The sequence below is a fragment of the Antennarius striatus genome, chromosome 10 (genome assembly GCF_040054535.1).
Source record: "Antennarius striatus isolate MH-2024 chromosome 10, ASM4005453v1, whole genome shotgun sequence".
NCBI lineage: Eukaryota > Metazoa > Chordata > Actinopteri > Lophiiformes > Antennariidae > Antennarius > Antennarius striatus.
This window is the reverse complement of record NC_090785.1, coordinates 4748107-4770283: the sequence shown is the minus strand read 5'-3', so window position 1 is coordinate 4770283 and position 22177 is coordinate 4748107. Positions and strand designations below refer to the sequence as shown.

General features: G+C 40.8%; 1 protein-coding gene across 1 annotated transcript in view; it reads right to left on the bottom strand.

The window, feature by feature from the left end:
- slit3 (slit homolog 3 (Drosophila)) overlaps positions 1 to 22177 on the bottom strand; it is a 192938-nt gene that overhangs the window by 67825 nt on the left and 102936 nt on the right. Inside the window, exons 5-6 of the mRNA XM_068325452.1 lie at positions 19485 to 19556; positions 9086 to 9157 (exon numbers count right to left, since the gene is read on the bottom strand). Of these exons, the coding sequence (XP_068181553.1) occupies positions 9086 to 9157; positions 19485 to 19556 (144 nt within the window). The remainder of the gene's footprint in view (positions 1 to 9085; positions 9158 to 19484; positions 19557 to 22177) is intronic.

Here is a 22177-nt window from a genome sequence, read left to right as displayed (position 1 = left end):
TGATGAACACAGACACCTGAACCTGGACCAAACCTGCGAGTTCTACATTATGAACATCTGCCAACTATCCAGATCCATCCCCCTTGTGATGCTAATGCAAACACAAACACTGTGGTGAAATAATTGTTGTCTCTGATTATATTCCGGGCAGCAATTAAATTTCCCTTATAAATATATTGGCTGTCAAAATTTATGAGAATGAAAAGTCAAAGAGACAGGACTGCATCTGACGTTGATGTAAACAGCTCTGGTTGTGATCCAGCTGTAGCATCAATAAAGAGATGAAAATTTGTTTTACATGTTGTCCTAAAAATACAGTCATAACGTTGTTTTAAAAAAAATATGGAACGCCTGAAAAAGACAGTGTTCAACAGAGGCAGTGACAATGCAGCAAAAGTTTAGAATCAAATCTCCATCACCTTGAGGAATAAAACCTTTTTAGATCCGAAGACGTACGATTCATGCGGAGCCTTCCGTCTTTACATTTTTTGACTATGATTGAGATCCCTTTGAAAAATGAGACTGATTTCTTCTATTTATATATGCAGATGATCAAGTACTTATCATTTATTTTCATTAATCCTTGATGTCAGCAGAGAAAAGAATTACTCTAAAGATCAGTGAACGAAAACCACATCTGATTCAACTGGTTGAAAACTGGCCTGTGAATAATTATTAATTAATCAGTTTCATATTAGCCTGCCATAGCTGTTCGGCGCTAGTCACGGAATACTTCGGAACATTCGTACATGTGGACCCTCAATCCACACGCAAACACTGCATGCAGAGTGTCCTTTCCTGCGAGAACATTTTGTAAAATCATGATTGTCTGCATATATTTATTAAAACCTTTCTGCATTATTTTCCCCCTTGGTGCGAGTCCCTTGGTGTGTGCGTAAGCGTGTGTGTGTGTGTGTGTGTGCCCTTTCCCAAGCTTATTGGGATGCAAGACAGGATCTCATCGAGTGTGAGCTGTCCGGTCCAGCTATGGAGTCATTAGCGCACTCGTTAGTCCAGTTATGTTAAATCTAAATTATCATTCATCATCACACAGGGACCCATCATTCATTCTGATGTGGCCGCGCAGACACAGACACTAACTGGTTTAACTGATTCAGAGACATGCAGACACACTCACCAAGACACAGTGGAATTCCAAATCAGCAGTTAGCTATGTGCTAAGTGTTTTAAAATAGATTATATCTTATTGATTGATACGCTGCAGATCATTAGGAATGATTGGTTTGCCCTTGTGAAGTCCAAACTATTTTCAAAATGAGTCTATCTAAACAAAACACAGAAATAAAAAATTAGGTTTTTTTCTGAAGTACTTTTTTTTATTGAGGCAAAATGGATGCTAAATGTAACGGAAATAAGCTCGGAGTTCTGTGGCTCTGCAAGGGAACACTTTAAGGTGCATTACGTCAAACAAAACTAAGTTTAATACTGACTGAAGTACAGGATTCTAATTTTTTCTCCCAATTTCATTTATACAAACAAATACATCATAAGAGTACATGCAAAGTGTTCGGGTTGAGGCAGAAGAGCGTCGTCCTGCATTAACGCCGGCTTTGACCATTAAATTATCTCCGAGTAGAAATACACGTTTGCACATGGACTCCTAGCTGCTATGGGGGGGGGGTGCCTGCCATCTGCACTGACGTGATTGCGAAGACGAGGAATTCTCTGGAATGAAAACGACACTGCGGATCGAGCGGCCCTGCTTTGACAAATATATAGGCTGTGTTTATCACATAATTACATTTCCACTTGTGCTGTGTTTATTAGCCTTACAAGTTTGAGCACATACAGCTGTGGCCATCAAAAGACCCCCCCTCCCTCCTCAAAAAAAAAGAAAAAAAAGAAAAGAAAAAGAAATAGTGGAATCAAAGTATTAAGCTGACAGCCGACTGCGGTGCTGTTTGGTCTTAGCATTCTTCTTGGTCTTTAAGGGAAGTCTTCCAGTGTTCCTCGATGTGTTTGTGGCGGCATTTATGTTTTCATCATCACCAAAAAATACTAAATGAGCAGGATAATATTTAGTCTTTGCTGGGTTCATTAATCAGAGTGTGGTACATGTAAGGTTTTCAGTCTGATCTGGTCTGTGTCGTCCTAAATCACATTTGCTTCTGGTTGCTGCAGGAGTTCATGTGGCTTTCTCCCACTGAGCATGCTCGACAATTCTGACAACTGGAAGACACGAGGTTGGAAATTTAACGTGTAAATGGGAAAATGCTTCCATCAGACCCAGTTTTTTGCCTTCTTGCCCTCATCCTAACATAAAAAGCTGACGGACCATCACCACGCTGCTGTTACCACAGCAAACAAGGCAGGAAATGGACGCCTGCGTCACTACTTTATTAATTTTGCTAACGAACTGGCCCGTCTCTCTGATTTCCTGTTGTTCATCAGCATGTGTGTAAATGTGAGGTCATGGTGCAGATCTGTTCATGCTGATGCCAGACACGGGTCACAAAGATGAATGCAAAAAAAAAGAAGCGAATATGAACACGCGGTCGTGCTTCGCCAAAGGAAAAACCACTTGTTTAAGATAATTGTGCAGCTCTAATTGATTCTGATTGTCATTTAATGATGAATACGACATGCCCACCACGGCTCGCAATCTGTTACAGTACGCCCAAGACAAGTGAGTGAAGTGTGGGTGTATCGCTCTGTTTGTAGACGACACAGAGAAGATTTCAGGGCTTTTTGATCATAAGTACACACTGGTTTGGCTCTTCAGCATCCCATTACCAAATCACTGCAGACAATTTTGAAATGACAGCTGTTTTCATCTACAGTAATCATAAATGGTACTAATTCCTGGCGGGGCATCACAGAATGCTGGCGGGGGGAATGTCAGAGGATTGACTCATCTGGTAAAACAAAGAATAACACTGGGTTTAGCAGCTCGAGTTGTTGCCATATATATAAAAGGCTCTGGTTGCTGTAGGAGAGGAGTTTTTAGCTTTCATTTGAACGTTGTTTTTTTTTTTTTTTTTTTTAACCATAACCCTCATATTTTCTTAAGCTTTACAAAGTGCACTACTTTCCTTAACTTGACCACATATTAATTTGCGTTGATTGAGATCAATCCCCGACTCTACTGTAAATGCCATGTGCACATGCTATAAAAATAAACAGTTCTAAAAACGTGGGTCTTTGCTAAACTGTCTGGTATGGAGGAAACTGGTTTTGATCGATTGCTTTTAGTAGCAGTGAAGCTAATATGAATATGCATACATTTTCCTGTACTTAATCTGAGGTCTGCTGAACTGCTCGCTTGATGCAACGATGAAAAGCAGGAGTTACTGGGGGGATTGTGTGAAAAGCAAATAAAAATATTAGCAATACTTTGTTCTTGTATCAGAAAACGACACGATCTGTTCATGATTTCTGTTCAAAATGCAGACTGGCTTGAGAACAGGTAAGGGTTAAGATGTTTAGTCAGACGTGTTAAATCATCATTGTGGTCACACAAAGTCAAGCCAGAAGAACTGCCATCCAGAGATTAACTGGCAAGTTCCCAGCTTCAGACTCACTCCTCTAATTTTCAGGCTATGAAAGCTTACTTAAAATCACCAGAGCGTGCTAATTTCCTCCCTTAATTTTTCACCGTGGCATTAGTGGGGGTTGATCTGCATAAGCGGGCTGCAGCAAGAGGACGGGACGGATATTAAGGAGGGAGAAAAAAAAAACCTGCAGCAGGGATCAAGTTGGACTCAGTTAAATATCTTTTAATAAAGAGTAAAAGCAGACGATGTAGAGACAGAAGTAGGGTATTATATTTACGTGCACATAACTGGGATATAATCAGTCGATTATTACATCAAAATACTGAAGATATTCTTATGGAAGCAACTTTTTTTTGTAAAGTTTAACACATGGGGCTCTCTCATTTCAGCATCGACCGCATTAGCGAGTGTCAGATGAGGTCCTTACTTGGAGAAACGCTGCTCTTAGTCAATCTGATCGCCTCGCTGATCTGGAACCAACAAAGGGCCAAATTGAGTCAGTCAGTCAGACACTTGTTCCATCAATAATTAATACGGGTCTCTCTGATCCTTTCAATCTATGTTCCATCGTCTTTGTTGTTTTGGTCTTTTTCTCTGGTTTCATCTCTCACTGCTCTCTGATGTCTTCAACACCTTTCTGTCCTACATCTATTTCCTTTTTCTTGTCTCTTTTTCTTAAGGCTTCTTTCACCCTAATACAGCCTAATCCTCTTGATTTGCCTGATCTTGTATCTGTTCTAACTTTCCATCTATCTTTCAGTTGTCTCTTCTCTTCATCTTCCTCTACTTGCCTCCCTTTTATCTTCCCTTGTCTTCGCATACATCTTTATATCTTCTGCCTCTCATCTCTGGGTTTCGTCTCCATCCTTCTCTATCTCTTTCTCTGGTGTCTTCCCCACCTCCTCATCAGGTTCAGCAGAGGATTAATAAATGATGTCCAAGAAAATGGCTGCTTTCCTGACACAGATGCGCCACTCCTTTATTCCCCCTCCCCTCAAACCACTTCTTGTTCTAGTTTTTGAGAACACTCCCCATCCCGACTGCAACTCTCTCGTCTCTTCAGACAAAAAAAAAGAGGAAAGGGTTGTAATTGCAGTCCTTTTGTGTGCAAATTAATCAAAGGCACACAGCGCCTGGCTTTTATAACAGAGATCCTCCACGTTCATAATGGCAGCCTTGAAAGACAGAGGAGAGAGAAGAGGCACACTGGAAGTAGGTATGACTAAAGGGACGAGGATATCAAGGGAAAAACTGAGTGTAGAATTGTATTTAGTCAAATCCATCTTTCTTCTAAACCTCTTCAATAAGAGCAACTCTTCTGTCACACTGGAACATAGAGAAACAGCGGTTCAGACAAGTCTGCCCGGCTCTTCACGGGTGTTAATCTCTCAGAATATATAAATGACTTGTTCGAGCCAGTATTCATTCACTACAGAGAAGCCTGTAGACTAGTTCCACTCCAGTGTGACTGATAAATATTTTATCTGATGCACTTCTTGGTGACGCTTTAGGTACAAACGTTCAAAAGAGCTCCGAGGTGTGCCTCAGTATTATAAACTAACTTTTTATTTCTGCTGTTGAAACGTTAAACCAATAAAGTCAATTAAAATGTGAAAATTTAACAACAAATTGCTAATTTTTAAATATACATGAATACCTCCAAATAGCGGGGGGAAAAATTAAGTAACAGTATTTGGCAATTAATGTACAACTTTTCAAAATCTGTGTAACAAAATTGTACAAATCCAAATCCTTTCAAACATCTCATCACATGTCTGGTTTTATGAAAAAATATCCCATCGCTTCCCTTCATTTCCAGACAACAGTTATAAAAAGAGTAATAAGGGAAACTGAAATGTATTCAGCTTTTTCAAAATGAGCCTGATGTCCTAAAGCGTTTGACGTGTCCCCACTGTTCCTGTGAGAAGCCATTGGATCAAGCTTGGTCACAGAAACAGAGGCTAATTTAAATGACGAGATTAATTCATGTGGAGATTCATTAGCGACGTCTGTGCGCACACACACACACACACACACACACATACGTGTGGCTCTCCTTTCAGTTGTTGCATACATTCAAATGGCCAAAATACACAAACACACGCATAATGCATTTATTTGCCTGTCAGCCTGCAAGTCTCTGACATAAAAATCAAGCTTATTCTTTAACTTCAGGCGGTCAGAAAAAAATGACTGATCATCAGAGTAAGCTTCACTATGTATTCATTGTCAATTTTTAAGCTTAACCCCCCCAAAAAAACAACAAAAAAACAAAAACAAAAACATGTGTAACATACAGAAAAACATTTATACATGGAAATATTTTTGACAATTTCTTCTCCCCCATCATTGTTTCATGCTTATATATTTATTCTTTCAACACACAGATCTCTCACCTGCCACAAAGCAACAATTATGATTTCCAAAATGCCATGGCGACAACATCATTTTGATTGTTGTGTTCACAAATGGTAAAAATCTCGCACAATAATCCCCCTTTTAATTATATGAAATAGAAAAACGCAGGGACTCCTCTACCGTAACCAGAACCATTTCACTCACAGCATTGCTGCCTGATAACTATGGATTAACTAATGGCTTAATCAGCTAATCGTTTCTGGATGAACCTGCCCTTTGACCCCATCCTAATCGTTCCAACCTCAGCCATAAAACCAGGAAATGATTCACAGCTCAGAACAAGAGAGAAAAAATATCACAATGAAAGCTCACAACGGTCAATGATAAATGTTAAAATACACACACACATACACATACACACACACACGTGCGCATGCACGCAAAAATACAAACCTACCTGCTGATGCAGTCACATGACCTCCAGTCGGTGATCTCTCTCTCTGCATTTCATGCTACAGACATGAAATTAACCTCAGGTACTGATAAAATGGAGCTGTGTGTGTGTGTGTGTGTGTGTGTGTGTGTGTGTGTGTGTGTGTGTGTGTGTGTGTGTGTGTGTGTGTAGGCATATGCAAAAATATGCATAAATCTCTGCAGGAGTGGATTTGTGTGTTAAGATGGTTACAATAAAGATCAGTCTGGAATTGCATGCTGTCATTCATGCATTTCGCTCACACGCACAGATACTTGAATGTATGCACACAAACACACACACACACACACACACACACACACACACACACACACACACACACACACACACACACACACACACACACACACACACACACACACACACACACACACACACAGGACTTTATTAAAACGTCAACATTCAGTGAATATACTGTGTACTGTCATGCTGTCTGATGTGAATGTGAGCCGCAGTGTATTTACAGTGAATTGTAAATCCTGCAGAGTACTCAGCTGTCAGAGTCTTATGAATTGCTAATATGTTGTATCTTGCACTGCTGATCCTCCTCTATCTGTCCCCCATCACTTCCATTGTGCACCGAGCAAAAAAAAAAAAAAAAAAAGGGCAGGGAAGGAATCATAATACCTGAGTTTGGAGAGAGGAAATTAAGCCTAGAAAGGGAGTCATGACAGGTTGAATTAAAGATGGTAAAATAAAAAGTATTTTTACGCTGTAATTAAAATAAATCCTAACTCTCGCAAACATAAAATTATGTTAACATGTTTGCCTTTCTTTACAGTATTTAAAACACACAAAAACATTATAGTTCATGCCTTGTAAAATGATTATCAGGCTGTGAAAAAACACAATCTAATCATTAATTGTAATGAACTTTTTAAATGATAACGACTGTGATGCTCATTTGGGGTCTTGTTGAACCTCTTCCCTCTGATCTTTCTTTCACAGCATCAAGATCCTCTTCATTCTACTCAGGAAACCTCAGGGATTTCTCATCAGGACTATCTCCATTCAGCTATGATGAAATTCACAGTTACTACAGTCAACGTTTTCGGTTTGGTTCCATTTTCGCCTTTTTGAACAAATCTGAATTTTTGGCACTCTGTATTTTTAATATAACTATCATGGTTTCATAATTTAAGGAATTTACATAATGGCCTCCAGTTTTAATTAAGCTTCCTGTAATGTAGCTTGATAAAGCACATCATTAGGGGACAAATCTCAACCAGAAACAGTCAGTTGGAGTTTTAAGGCTTCATATCTGATAGGGGCAAGCACTGCTGCCACAAGGCATCTTAAAACACCCCCTGTTACTCTTCAAATATCAGCTACTGGAATTACAAAGCCTCCCCCTGCAGATTTAACCCCTCTCCTCTGGAGGATTAGCTATTTAGGTTCAGCATCCAGCTCTGTGCGACGTAGGACAGACGACAGGTCGGGATGGTCCTGTCAGCCTTCTCATTTTCTGCTCTTGTTCTTTTCAATCATCTCCTCCTCCTCCTCCTCCTCCTCCTCCTCCTCTCATTGTTGAATTTCATCAGCAGCCTCTGTCTTTATTCCTGCCTCAGGAACAAACCCTCTAATGACAAATTCAGTGATAATATCTCCTCTTCCCCCGATGCACTGCCAGCAAAGCTGCAGATGTCAAACAAAGGAAGGAATCCTATTTGTTAACTTTTCCACTTCCTTTTTAAAATTTTTTTTTTTTACACAAGACTTCATAATTTTTTATTTATTTTGGCACAAACACACAGTGAGAAAACAACATCTGCCTCTGTGCGAGAACCCCACGCACACACCACACACACATGTAGACATACTTATTGAAATACGACGATACACATCTGCGCAAAAGCATAAAACTGAGGGGAAAAGTAGACACCTTCCCGACACAACCTTGAATCGCACAGACGGCGGCAGCACGTCTAGAACATCCTGACAAACGACCGGCTCTAAAAATGTGGACAGATTTCACACACACACACACACACGCACACGCACACGCACACACACACACACACACACACACACGCGCACACACACACACACACACACACACACACACACACACACACACACACACTCGATCACATACGCAGCTGGAGGCAAACACACGAGAGCATCAGCGTATAGCCGTATGCTGAGGGAATCACCCACATGCAGCAGCACAGATGGTGCAGAGAAACCGCAGGTGGCTGTTGCATAGTTTTTCTCACTCTTTTGTGAGCCTGTGTTTCGTATGTATTATAAGTCAAGGACAACACATTTGCCAAAGAATGAACAGCAACACTTCATCTTCCCAAAGAAATGAACACACACAAACAGGGACGTCACAAAATGACAATTTGCACACAGGTATCATGCAAAGAACTACATTTTCTGGAACAAAATCACGTTCAAGTTAAAGCTGTACCATTGTCAAGATGGGTATAAAGGGAAGGATAAAGGAAAGACAGGATGGAAAAGTAGACGACAGAAGGAGAAAGAGCGAAGTAGGAGATGAGACGAGAGAGGACGGGAGAGGAACAAGTGAATTTTCAAGGATGGAGAAACTGATACAGACAGGAGGAGAGCGCAGGACGGGTCCTGCTCCGCAGACGACACATGACAACATGTGGAGTGGAGAAGAGGAGGAGAGGAGAAGGAGGAGGAGGAAGAGGAGAAAGGAGCTGGTGTGAGAGGAGCGGGGTTTTTTTTCTTCTTTTTTTTCTGTACTTACAGGATCTCCAGATCGCGCAGCGCTCTGAAAGCTCCATCTTCGATGCAGCTGATGTGGTTGCTGTCCAGTTGCCTGCAGCAAGCAAACAACCACACACACACACACACATGGACAAACACACATCCACATATAAGAGAGAGGGAGAGAGAGAGAGATGGGAGAGAGTCAGGCGCAAGTATGCATGGTCGGCTCAGCTGGGGGGGAGGGACTAACAAAAGACAGGTTCCCTGAATGAGTGTGTGTGTGTGTGTATGTGTGTGTGTGTGTGTGAGAGGTGATTCCCTAGTAAGTGGGCTTAAGGTAGTAGATAGGAGACACTGCCCTCACTCCCAGGCACAATTACATACACACACACACACACACACACTGTAGGAATACCCGGTCCAGACAACAGCCCATAAGCTCAGGTTAAGTCTCTCACCTCTCTGCTGATACGGCCAGCCCTGAAGAGAGGAGGAGAGGAAGAGGAGAGTGCCAGAGAAGAGACCGGTATGCTGAAGTGGCCTGTCTGGCGTCAGCCTATCACCTCCCTCCCCTGCTGCATGCCCAGTGCGCACTGGCCACCGGAAGAGAGGGGGGACGAGAGAGGTAGACGCAGTGAAGAAGAGAGCGAGGGAGCCATAGCTACTAAAGCCCACCCTGCTTGTCTGTTCTGTAAATATTAATTGCATTTTCTCTTCTTCCACCCCTCCTTGCCCATTCTCCTCCTCCTCTTCCTTTCCTCTCCTCCCCATGTGTTCTTTTATTCTTTTTTCCCCCCCTATGTAGTGAAAGAGGGAGTAATTTCATTACATTAGGCCAACCAATCCATTAAGGGCCTTTACCGGCTCTGTCACTGAAACAATTTCATTAAAAGGAAAGCCTCTGTAAATCAAACTAAAGTCACGACTCTGCCTCTCTTTCCCTTTCCCTTTCTCTTTCCTTTCCCTCCCTCACTCACACACACACACACACACACACACACACACACACACACTGCTGGCTCGTTCAGCGCCTCGTTCCCCCGGACTCCCAGATGCACCCTGCTCCTCATCATCATCCGTTGCTTTTACTTTAATTTGCTTGGGTCTCAGCATTCAGCCGGCCCTCCCCACCACCGTCCATCCACGAACCCAACAACCCCAGGAACCTCACTTCTCCTTTCTCGTCCTTCCTCGCCTCCCATTCATCTGGCCATCCATTCCAACGAGTGTGAGGAAGAGCAGATGAATGGAAAGGCGAGAGAAGGGCGGATGTGTAGAAGTATCTCCTTGTTTTTTAACTTAACCAAGAAGGATGAGTGGCATTTAGGCTGTCACACAGACATCCACCACTCAGACAGGTGGAGGAAAAAGCATCTTTAATGTCCTGCATCTCATCCCCTTCTCCAATCCCATCTCATCTCATCTCTCACTAGCTCTTTCCATCCCTAATCCCTTTTTATCTGACTCGTTTTCAGGCATCCATGTTCTCCATTTTTCATGTTCTTTCCACATCTTCATTCATTTATAATCAATTTTTTTTCCTCTCTCCCGGCGCCTCTTGTCTTTGAATCCCATTCAGCTTTTCTCTTGTCAAAGTCCATCCATCAATTGCTGATCCATTTCTTCAAACTTTTTTTCCATTTAAAACCAGATGAATGTGAAAAAAATTGACATTAGAAAGTGCTCAGGATGACAACACAAGAGCGACACGATATTTGCATTTACCAAATTTGCACAAAATCTGATTATTGTACTAATTTAATCCGGATATTCTTATTAGAAAAATTCTGGGCGTCAACGTGCACAACAGCAATCATTTAATCATTTTTGAGACAATGGAATCGTATTTTAGAGACGATGTAAAGGTGGGTGGGATATGCCTCGGTTGATTAATTCAACACGGTTACCAGCATTATCCACGTGCAGCACTAAATAAGAGTACATTTTGTTAAAAGCTATAATTTAAATCTAATTTTCCTGTTGTTTTTTTTTGCTACTTGTTGGAAGAAGAGAAGCTGTGAATGTGAGCATCTGTTAAACGACTGACTCCAAATACACTGATTCGGAGGATCATACCACCATATGGCTGTGCCATGTTTGTGTTTTATGTAATTAAAATGCATGTTTATTTTATGAAAGGAAACTGGCATGCAGCCTGATCAGCCATATGGAGACTAACAGCAATGTAAAAGTTATTTAAGCCTCAGTACTAAAGCTCTTCCTGTAGCACTAAATGCTTCTGGATCTGGAGGTTTGCTGAAGAGTGTGTGATACAATCCTCACAACTATCTGAAATCTTTCTAACTAAAAGATACCATTAGAAAGTCTTGTATGAGGTGTGAATTAAAAAAAACAATAGAAGTGGATGTGGAAAGTTTGCCTGGTGGTTCCCAAAAACCTCCCAGAGGTCTGTTGGGTCTGATGTCTGCATTCTGTCGCCTCCTGAAAGTCTATTTTTATTTTTATTTGTCTCATTCTTTACAGAAAAAGAAGTTGTAGGGCTCCACACCTCTGTTGATTTGACTCTACTATCTCTTTCCCGCCATGTGAGGATGGGGGGGCGGGGTGGTGGGTGGGGATTCCCATCGCTTCAGAGTGGAACTGTGGAATGTCTTTACCTCCTTTATCATTTTGAGAACAGATTATCTCTACGCTTCCAAAATGTCACATCTGTGATTTCCACGTGTTTGCGAATGCCTGGTGGATTGACGTTATTGTACTCCGTTATCCATCCTCATCTACGGCAAAGGATTCCATCATAGGCCATATGATTGGATTCCTCTGACAGCTTTGTTCACCCAGCACCCGATTAGTGAGACATGATCGGTGTCAGTCTGTAACGAGGGTGTGCTTGATGTGTATGCGTGGGAATATAGTCTTACCTGTGTCTTGCATTTGTGTGTGTGTGTGTGTGTGTGTAGGGGGGGGGGTTCTTTTTCAGATCTGGGGATGTTTGTTACAGGGGATATAACTGGGGTCCAGAATTTAATTTCCTTCCATATAATTAGTTAGTGTGTTTAATCATGTCTATCATTCATTGCTTCCCCCCCGTTATCATCTGGAGCACATGGAACACAAACACACACACACACACACACACACACACACACACACACACACACACACACACACACACACACACACACACACACACACACACACACACACACACACACACACACACACACACACACACACACACACACACACACACAGCATGGATGCTGCTCAATTAATCTATCAGGGAGCAACCAGTATGGACTAAGTAATTTATGAAAGGACAGAGGAAGGAAGACAGGATAGCAGGGGTTCCATTCAGCGCATACCAGAAAATAGTTATTATTTGAAAATAAATACGGAGACATTCTGACTGAAGATAAAAAAAAAAAAGTTTTTCAATTTGCCAGAACATTTGTGTCCAGAAAGGAATGGTATGATAAAACGGAGGGATAGACATGGAATAGATAAATAATGGATATATAAGCGCTGATCGGCTTATATACTATATTGCATGAACAGATTATCTTGTCTAATTTGGTGGAAGGTGAACATTGGAAGGTAAATATGACAAAAAACAGCTTTAATAAAGTCTACCAAGTCTTGCGTATATAAATAGACGCAACACAAAGGATGGGAACAAAACAGTCATGTTGCAAGAAAACCAACATCAGTGACTTTTAAACCCTTACGTCATCACTGCTAAAGTTTAAACAGGATTTTTAAAATGATGAAGACGGTTAAGGTTTCATGCCAGAAGGAAAAGAACTCTGTTAAGTTCAGGGAAAGGTTGTGGTTTGGTTAAAATGACTACTTCTTCAAGGATGGGGGAGTTTTGTAGTCATGAGTGCAATAACAAATATTAATGAACAGAAATATCTTGTGTTTAGTTGTGTTGATGTTTTCCTTCACCCTGATTTCTTCCTCTCTGACAAAAAGTCCGACTGCTGCGGGGCATCTGCATTAAAATACTTTTTGTCTTGCCACAAAGATCTGTCCACCATCATCTACCTTCTGGCGTGGTTTGTCTGTGGGGTAAAATTTTTGCTTTGCTGCTAGGTGCTACCGCATGTTTAGACAGAACTATTCCGGTGGAGATGAATAATGATATGAAAAGAAACCAGGGAGACGCTGTGTGGTTAAAAATGAGAAATGAAAAGAAATCACAGGCTGTTTGAGAGAGGAAAGAAAGCAAAGGAGGGCCAAAGAGAGAAGTAAAGGATAAGGAGGATGGGGATAAGAAAGACAAATAGTAGAGACCTGAGAAAACAGGAAAGAGAAAGTAAAGGCCTGATGAACACAGGAGAGGAGAGTGGCAGATAAGTGGATTAAGGATGGATGTGATGGGAATACCTGGAGAATGGAGGGCTTTCTCTACCTCTTAACATTCTGTAAATCATTCCATTCGCTTTTATAAATCACTCTTCACCATCCTTTATGAAATCATGTTATGACATCAGCATGTTCGCAAAGCAGTCGCCGCTGTGATGTTGATTAATACTGTTGATTTGCCGAAATCACACGCTGTAAAAACCTGTGGTACGGCTGATGTATGATTAATGTAGGGTGGATGGAAACGCGCCTGTCTGACTGGTCCTGCATGTGGTCTTAATGCACTAAATGATGGACAATTTGTACAATACAAGGTAGACTTTACTTGCAAATGATGGGTTTGCTTTTAGTGGATACAATAGTACAGAAAGCCCCTGCATTTTTCACATAATTATAAGCCCACCTATGTCTGATTGTGTTCCAGAGGGAGATTAGTTCAAGCTGCCAAGGACACCCAGCAGCTTTCCATCAAAGTTTATTTTCGACTTTTTTTTTCCAATACTGAATTAGACAAATGGATCTGGACTTTTGCTTGAAATTAAAAGAATTGGAAGATAAAGAAACAGTAAAATTATACAGGAACACATTTATCTAATGTTAGAGCAGCCTTGCAAACCTCTGTAACCTCTCTTTGTGGGGAAACACTGAACAAATGTGTCTGTCTTCATGAACCTGAATTTGAATAGCGCGTTTTCACTGAATGTTCGCTTAAGTGAATCCTGTATCAAACTAGAATTGCAAATCCCGTCAATTTGCATCTGGGGACTGCTGTCTAACTGAATATGTTACAATTCATATGGAGCTAATTTACATTTTCTCCCTTCTGATTCAGTTGGTCATGACCTTTATAGAAAGAGCCACATCCTGTCATTTAAAGAAGAGGATGGAGGGGTTGATGTAGAGCAAAGGATGATGGGAATATAAGTAAACACTTTCTAGAAGCTGTTTCAGAGGTCAGAGTGTCCAAAAATAAATAGGTCAAAAGTGTACTTTGGGAAAACCTACATTTCCCACAATGCAGTAATTAAGCGCATTTTAACATTGAAAAAAACGTTTTGAACAAAACTAATGTCCCAACTTGTGTTTGATGTTATTATTCTTTATTCACTTGGATAGTTTGATTGTTGATTGGTGGACTTATGTGGGTTTCATAACCTGACAAAATTAAAAGGATTTATCTTATAATAGAGAAACAAACAAAAAATTTTTTTTTTCTGTGCAACTGTAACTTGAATAAGTAATAAATGAATAAAAACAATAGATTCATTTATTTAACTGTATTTATTATGCTGATGTGGCCCTTGGTGAAAATGAGTTTGACACTTCTGATCTGGATGTTCGTCTTTCAAAGAGAAACCCATTATTAATCATTTTTGAGCACCACTGGTGAGATGATCATGTGTTATCGAATTGCACCAAATACAAAAAACAACCAACCGCAGACAAACATCTGCATCGAGAAAAACTCAAAGCAGAGCAGGTCAGGAAATTATGCATGTGTGCATGTGCGCACACAACCGACACAATGTTCTCACCCTCTCTCTTAGGTGCTGTAGTCATAATTCAAACAAACGGCCATCCTGCACTGCATTGTGGGTCGTGAAGCATGAAGCGTGGAGGCGTTTTACGAGGGGGAAGAGAAAGGAGAGGATGACAGGAAGGAGAGAGTTATAGAAGGAAAGCCACGGGGCCGCTTCTTTTTCATTCTTAAGCTGATATACTGTGTGGTTGTATTGTTTGAGGAAATTACATATAACTTTCTTCCAAACCACCTGAAGGTACTGTGAGGTTGTAGCTGTTGAGCACAGGTGGACCTGGAGGGACTAAATGAATTCAATTTCATCATAATAAAAAAGGGGGTAAGAGAGCAAGAAGGTAGACAGTTGGAAAACAAGGAACAAAATGAGAACATGAAGGCTAGAGGAGATAAAAAAAACCTGTCTGTATGGGCACTGAGGTGCAATGCGAGGCCACACGGAACAGCTGTACCTTATCTGATGCGCTCACCCCCCCCCCCCGTAATCCAACCACAGATGCCTTTGAGCATCGGTGACTCACATACTGTACGTTGTGATTTAACCGTGACAACGATCTGTGGATGATCGCGTTTATCGTTGCTTCCTCAATGGAAGCCAGAAGCCTTTTCACCAAAGCGAACACTGTGACGTAACATTTATGGGTCTTAAGGGAAGCAGTCGTTCAATTTGAAAGGTATTCTGGGAGTATCTTATGTTTTATGTCTAATGTGCACCAATCAGCCGTAACATTATCACTGCTGACAGGGGAAGGTAGTAATAGCTCCTCACAGGTGACCTGGGTTCAATTCTCATGGAAATGCTTTTGTATCCAATTCATTTTCTGGCACTTTTAGAATTTAAAGTAATCTTTTTTTTCTTTATGTTTTTTTTTTTTGGAGGGGGGGTGTCTTAAGGAAACCTGTATGATGAGCTGATGAGGAGTTTTACATGTGTGGACAGATGCTTTAATAGCGTTTTCACATTAGAAGAAATCTGGTAAACAGTTTATCCTCTTTCAACAGTTTCTTTTGAGTAAATGAACAAACTTGTCATTGAACCAAACTGGTTAGCCATGACAAAGTCACTTTCAGAGAGGGAGGCCGAATGAACATCTTTTTTGAAGGTTTTACTTCATTAGCATGCTGCGTCTTTGCTGGAGTGCTAGTGGTTGTTACTCACAGAGACAGGGTTGCAGCAGTGAAACTCCGGTAATGGTATTTAAGAGTTGTCCAGATTGATAGCTTTAAAATAGTATTTGGCTTTAAAAACTCCATTTGGTAGCTTGACTTCAGTGGATAAAAACTAGTAGGTTAATTAAATACTAAGAAATAACAGATTGACCAGAAACTGAATTATAGACTACAGTGGGGGTGGAGTTCAAAGGGTCAGTCTGTTGATGTGGACAGAAAACTAGCTTTATGCTAGTTACCAGTAACCTAGGGGGACTAGTTTCAACCAGGCCCGTTTTACGAACCCATGAAATGAGATGAGATGAAGAAATGAATTCAAGACAGGATGATAAAAGATAATGTAAAATAAGATGAGATTAAAAGAAATGGTGAAATGAGAAGAGATGAAGATAGAAATAGAAGAGATGAGGGGAGCCCATGTGTACACACCTGTGCAGATGTGCCTCCCTAGGTTAACAGAGGCCTGTGATAATCGTATCTTCTAGGTTCTTGGCAGATTCAGCAATGTAGTTAATCTGATAGCAGGGTCTTATGGGTCATTGTGTTTGTAGGTGTGTGTGTGTGTGTGTGTCTTAAGTTCAATGATTAGTATACAAGGCTACGCTAGCCACAGGATGAAAGGAAACGAGCGATTTAGAGACTCTGCTCTCAGACAAACCCAGCAAGTGAGACAGAACGGGTGAGGGACATAGACGAAGTATGAGCGAGGAAGGCAACGAGACGGTAAGGGAGACAGGACAAAGATCAAGGGAGAAAAAGAGAGAGACAAACTGAGGTGGAGAGAGAGACACATGAGAAAATCAATGCTGTGTCCACCAGGGACAGAATGTCATGACGCTTCTTTTTTTTTTTCGTCTGTGGTATAATGGAGGATTGGAGCCTTTTTACTGCTGGAGTCACCTTGTCTAATGGAGGGAGGGATGGATAGTGGGAGATCAGGAAAAAAAAAGGGAAAAAAAGAGATGAATAGTAAGAAAAGAGAGAGCGTTAAAAGGAGGGTGGGATGTGCAGAGCAAAATAAAATCAATGGAAGAGGGTTTGAAGAAAAGAGCGAGAGGAAGACCAGGAGGGAGAAGGGGAGGAAAAATAAAACACAGCCAGATGATGGTATATAAGAAACAAAAGGAAAAACATTAGATGAAGAAGAGTGAAACTGTTGATAGGGATAACGGAGGCTGAAGATGTAATGGCAGATAGAATAGGAGGTGATGGAGGACTGAAAGGAAGAAAGGGAGGAGAAAGTCTATCAAACTAGAAAAGAGAAGAAAACCAACAAGGACAACCTGAAAGAAAGTCAAATGACTGAGTTTGTAGGTCCACATAATTTAGTGCAAACATTTTAACTTGCTAAAAGGCAGCTTTACCTTCAAATCCCCTTGATATGATTAATAGCTGCAGCAGAAATTGAAGAGTGGTGTTGCAAAGGAGAGTCTGGTGTTGAAAAACGAACACAGTTCAGCGTGTCAGAGCAGAAAATGTCCAATGCGTTGTCAGGAAATGTATATCGAATCCTCGATTTCGCCCAATGTGCATTGGAGCCGCTGTGGAGGACAGCCGTGGGGGACTGTGGGTCTACTGTCAGGTGCAAGAGGAGGTGAAAACGTGCTACACATGCATAACTCTTAAGAGTTCAAGGGTTAAGGCTGATTATTGGGAAGCAGTTGGAATAAATTCAAGCAGTTTGAAATGGTGTCTGCGAGAGCCCGTTGCTAAGCAGTGTTTTCACTTGTGGGTGAAATATTGTAATGTCTGTGCCAACCCAAACTTCAGAGCAGAATTTCTAGTGAGTTCACTGTTGGTCAAAATGTTACTGAGATCATACTTTTGTGCTGAGAAAATACAGCCTGATGTACGCAGAGAGGATACGACATGACATAAAATCACCATGGAAATATGAAAACTGAGCTACTTCACAGTTCCAAAAATACGACCACCGAAGCTGGATATTAATTAGAAGCTTTTGTCAGCTTTACAACAAAAACATGTCATGTAGTCGAGGAAACAATCTAACCACAAGGTTAGCTTTGGAAGCCGTTACGGCGTTTCTGATGATGTCACATGGTCACCAGCAGCCTTACGGCAGGCCTGCAGACGTTCGCAGTTCATTATTGGAAGTGGTACGAAAACGGCAGCTAAGAAAATAATTCCACCACAGCTTCCATTTCCTGACCGTTCTGGAGGCTTAATTCAAATTACACAATGAAATAAATGTGAAATAAATACCGGTTTATTTTGATCTAGCCATTCCACAAATACGACAAACACTGTTGCCATGTGATCCATCTATGATCCAGTGGTGATTACAACGATGACTCACTAACTTCCAAGTTGAAATCATTTTTGTGAACTTTTTACCTTGTTTCGTGTGCGTGCAATCCCCCAGCACATGGAGTTGGAAAAAAAAATGTGCTTGTTATTATTTGTTCAAATTGCAATGAAATCACCACAAAAGACAATCTGGATGAGATCACAATCATTGTACTTTGTGCCTTCTTCCCTTCTTTTTTAGCTAAAGAATTTTATTTTCTGTCAGTCAACGGCTCTACTTTTGAATTACACTTGGAGAGCATCCAGAAGGATGCTTTATCATCTGCGTGCATCTTGCAGTTATTACGCTCGGTTCTGTTTCTCTATCCCGTTCTCCATTTCTTTCCTCTGTAATGTCAGTCATGACTGATAAAATACAGCAACACAGAAAAATTTACACAATGTCTATTCTATTCTATTCTATTCTATTCTATTCTATTCTATTCTATTCTATTCTATTCTGTTCTATTCTATTCTGTTCTATTCCACTCTACACCTTTGCATTGCGGGCATTGTTGTTTACTCCCCAGAGTCAATCTAGTAGTTAGTTCCCTATGCAGCATCAGCCTGGATTGATCAGTCGTTATTGATGAGGAGCATTGATCGGACTCTGTATTGATCAAACTATTGGTGATTAGGATGTCATGAATAAATGACAGGGCAATTATTGAGCACTTGTCATGAGGACGAAACCTCTCTGGACAGGAAAAGATTGGAGGAAGAAGAGAAGAAGAGGAAAGCAGGATGGATAATATATTGAAAATGGGTATAGATAAGACAATTGGAAAGGAAGCCTGACAACCCACTTACTTATCATTTCATGACACGGACATTTTTGGGTTAAAGACTAAATGTGATCACAAAACGTTACATTTCAAGAACATTTGTCTTTCAAACAGGTTTTGAATTTAAAGCTACTGGATGAAGGTTTTAACAGTGTGCATTCATAATATCTCGGACTGCATTACAAGAGAAAAATGAACTGGGATCAACGTTACTATACAATAAAAGTACACATTAAAGGTTGGTAAATCAAGACTGTCGCAGGTGGAAAAGGAAGGATGGAGGAGAGGAGGGGAGTGTTTGTGCTTACAGGTTCTTAACATTCGTGATTCCTCGGAAAGCTTTCCTGGGAACCGCCTGAATCTGGTTCTCGCTGAGGTCTCTGGAGAGAGAAAGTGACAGAGACAGACAGACAGAGAGACAGACAGAGAGAGAGAGAGAGAGAGAGAGAGAGAGAGAGAGAGAGAGAGAGAGAGAGAGAGAGAGAGAGAGAGAGAACTTACGTTAATTATTTAAAGCACTCAAAGAAATATGGAGTCAAATGATAAACAAAACCACAAACATTTCATTTATACCACACACACACACACACACACACACACACACACACACACACACACACACACACACACACACACGCACGCACACACACAGTCAATTACAGTACAAAGACACAGAGATAGGAGACGGACAAAGAAGGGAAGAATGACCTGACATTTATGATCAGTGGAACAATTTGGCCCAAAGAGCTTCAAAGACAAAAAGGAACTATCAGAAATACGGTTGGCAATATTCCATCCAGCCTGAAGTACGTGTGCGAATGTGTGTGTGATCGAGTGTGTGCAGAGAGGTTTTCTGAATCTGAAGAACTCAGTGTGTGTGTCTATGTGTGTGTGTGTTTTGTATGAATTTCGCATGCTTCTAACGTAAGTGTTTTCTTGCCAAAGTGACACAGGGTTGCAGACGGAGGACGCGATTACATCTATTCTGAGAAACACAAAAATACACAGCTTTAAACACCAACAACAGTTGTTTTTTTTTATTTGTCATGACTCATTTTCTCTTGTTCTTACGTGAACCTTGATGAAGTATTTTTCTTTTCCTTCCTCTGTAACGACTACCGATAAGAGCTGAATTGCTCTCTTAACGTGACAAAACATATCGCCCTGAACTCTACTGCATATCGGGAAGACAAACGGAATTAGAGAGCTGGAAAGAGAAGCACGAAGCATCAACCAATATTCATTTTTCTCTCTTTAAGGATATTTATTTATTTCACGCAAATCAATCCTCCTCGAGACAAAGTTTCCTTCTGGGAAAATAAAGTTTACTCTTTACATAAATCCTTAACATGTGCACACGAAGCTTTTCAGCAGTGGCGTACAAATACACAACCATGTGTGTTAGGAAAGTCAACACACACAGACTTCTGCCTGAACTTCTCTGTTTGACCTTGATGCACACAGACACACACACACACAGACACACAAAGTGCACAACATTGACACGAGACAACCTTTTTCCATGAAGGTGACTTTGCTCCAATCATTTTCCGGGCATCTTTGCCTCACACAGCTATGAAACACTTTTTCCTACTGGTCAGATTTAACACAAGACAATCACACACCAACACACACTGGAATAAACAAACATATGCAGTCATACGTAATCAATGCATATGGTTTTGTCATCTAATTTACGGTCACACACACACACACACACATTGTTATTCCAGAGCCGATTTTCATCAGGGCTCTGAATGTTAATCGTCTCTTTGCTCACAGACTCATTTACTCAGCTAACAAGGTTTCATCATTTTGGATGTTTCTCTTTTAGCCTAGCATTTTCTGGCTTTCCTGTTGTTTGACAAGAGATGAGCGTCCTCCCCTCCCCCCTCCATTTTCTCACCCCCCAGGCCTTGATGGAAAAGAGTGTGTGTATACTTCTGGGCAAAGAAAATATATGCTTTTATGTGCAATTTTGCTCAACACTGGTGGAAACGAAGCGGCGAGAAAAGACAAATATTTGACAGATAGGAATGGTATTATGATGGTTTAATATGCAACACAGCTAGAAAATATTCCCCTGTTTACACTTCTTGTTTTAGTTTGACACATTCTGGGTGTGGGCGGGATGTTTCTGAAGTTTTTGTTTTCCATTTCTTTGTAACTTCCATTCTGATGCTGACAGAGTAAATAGGAAACAGACAGAGACCAAACTCCATTTCCCAACACTCCTCTTTCTCTGTTATTGCTAATTATCTATCATTCTGTACATCTACGTATCCAACTATATCTGTTTTGACTCAATCCCTTGTGTTATTACTGCCTTTTCTTTTGTTCTGTGTTGAGATCAACTTTGTCACTAGTTGATAATGGTAGGAACAGGAGACTTTTATAAAACTATAATACTGTCATATTTCCAAACAGGCATCTGATCTGATTTCTAGTAGAAAAGAAATCCGTTGCTCAACTGCTGTGGGACAGACCTGACTGTTGGATCCCTTTGTAATAATTATCTTAACCATAACATGACTTATCTACTGATGATATGGCTCGTGGCGTCCCATTTCCTAGACAAATATTTCAACCACGACCCTTAATAACTCTCAAAAATTTGAAAGGGAGAGAACTAGAGAATGAGGGGTAGAGTTAAAATAAAAACGAATTGGGATTGAGGACTGGTTTATAGCCATGATTTACATGTCTTTATCATCCTGTCGTCTGTGGATGAGAAGGAGGAAAAATGGAGAAACACAAAAAGGGAACATGAAAAAGTGGTGTGTTGTTTTTTTTCCAAATTTCCAGTTGGCAAATAAATATTTTACTGTTTTGTTTACCCGACATGAAACTTATCCATTATGTCTTTTAGGAAAAGGAAAGCCGAGCCAGTAAAATAAAAGCATTACGTGAATCTCTGTCGACCTTTACGACTCCAGCTGACTGACCCGTATATCTCTCATATCCTAGCTGTGTTCAGCTCTCTTATTTTTAGTTGTTAAGC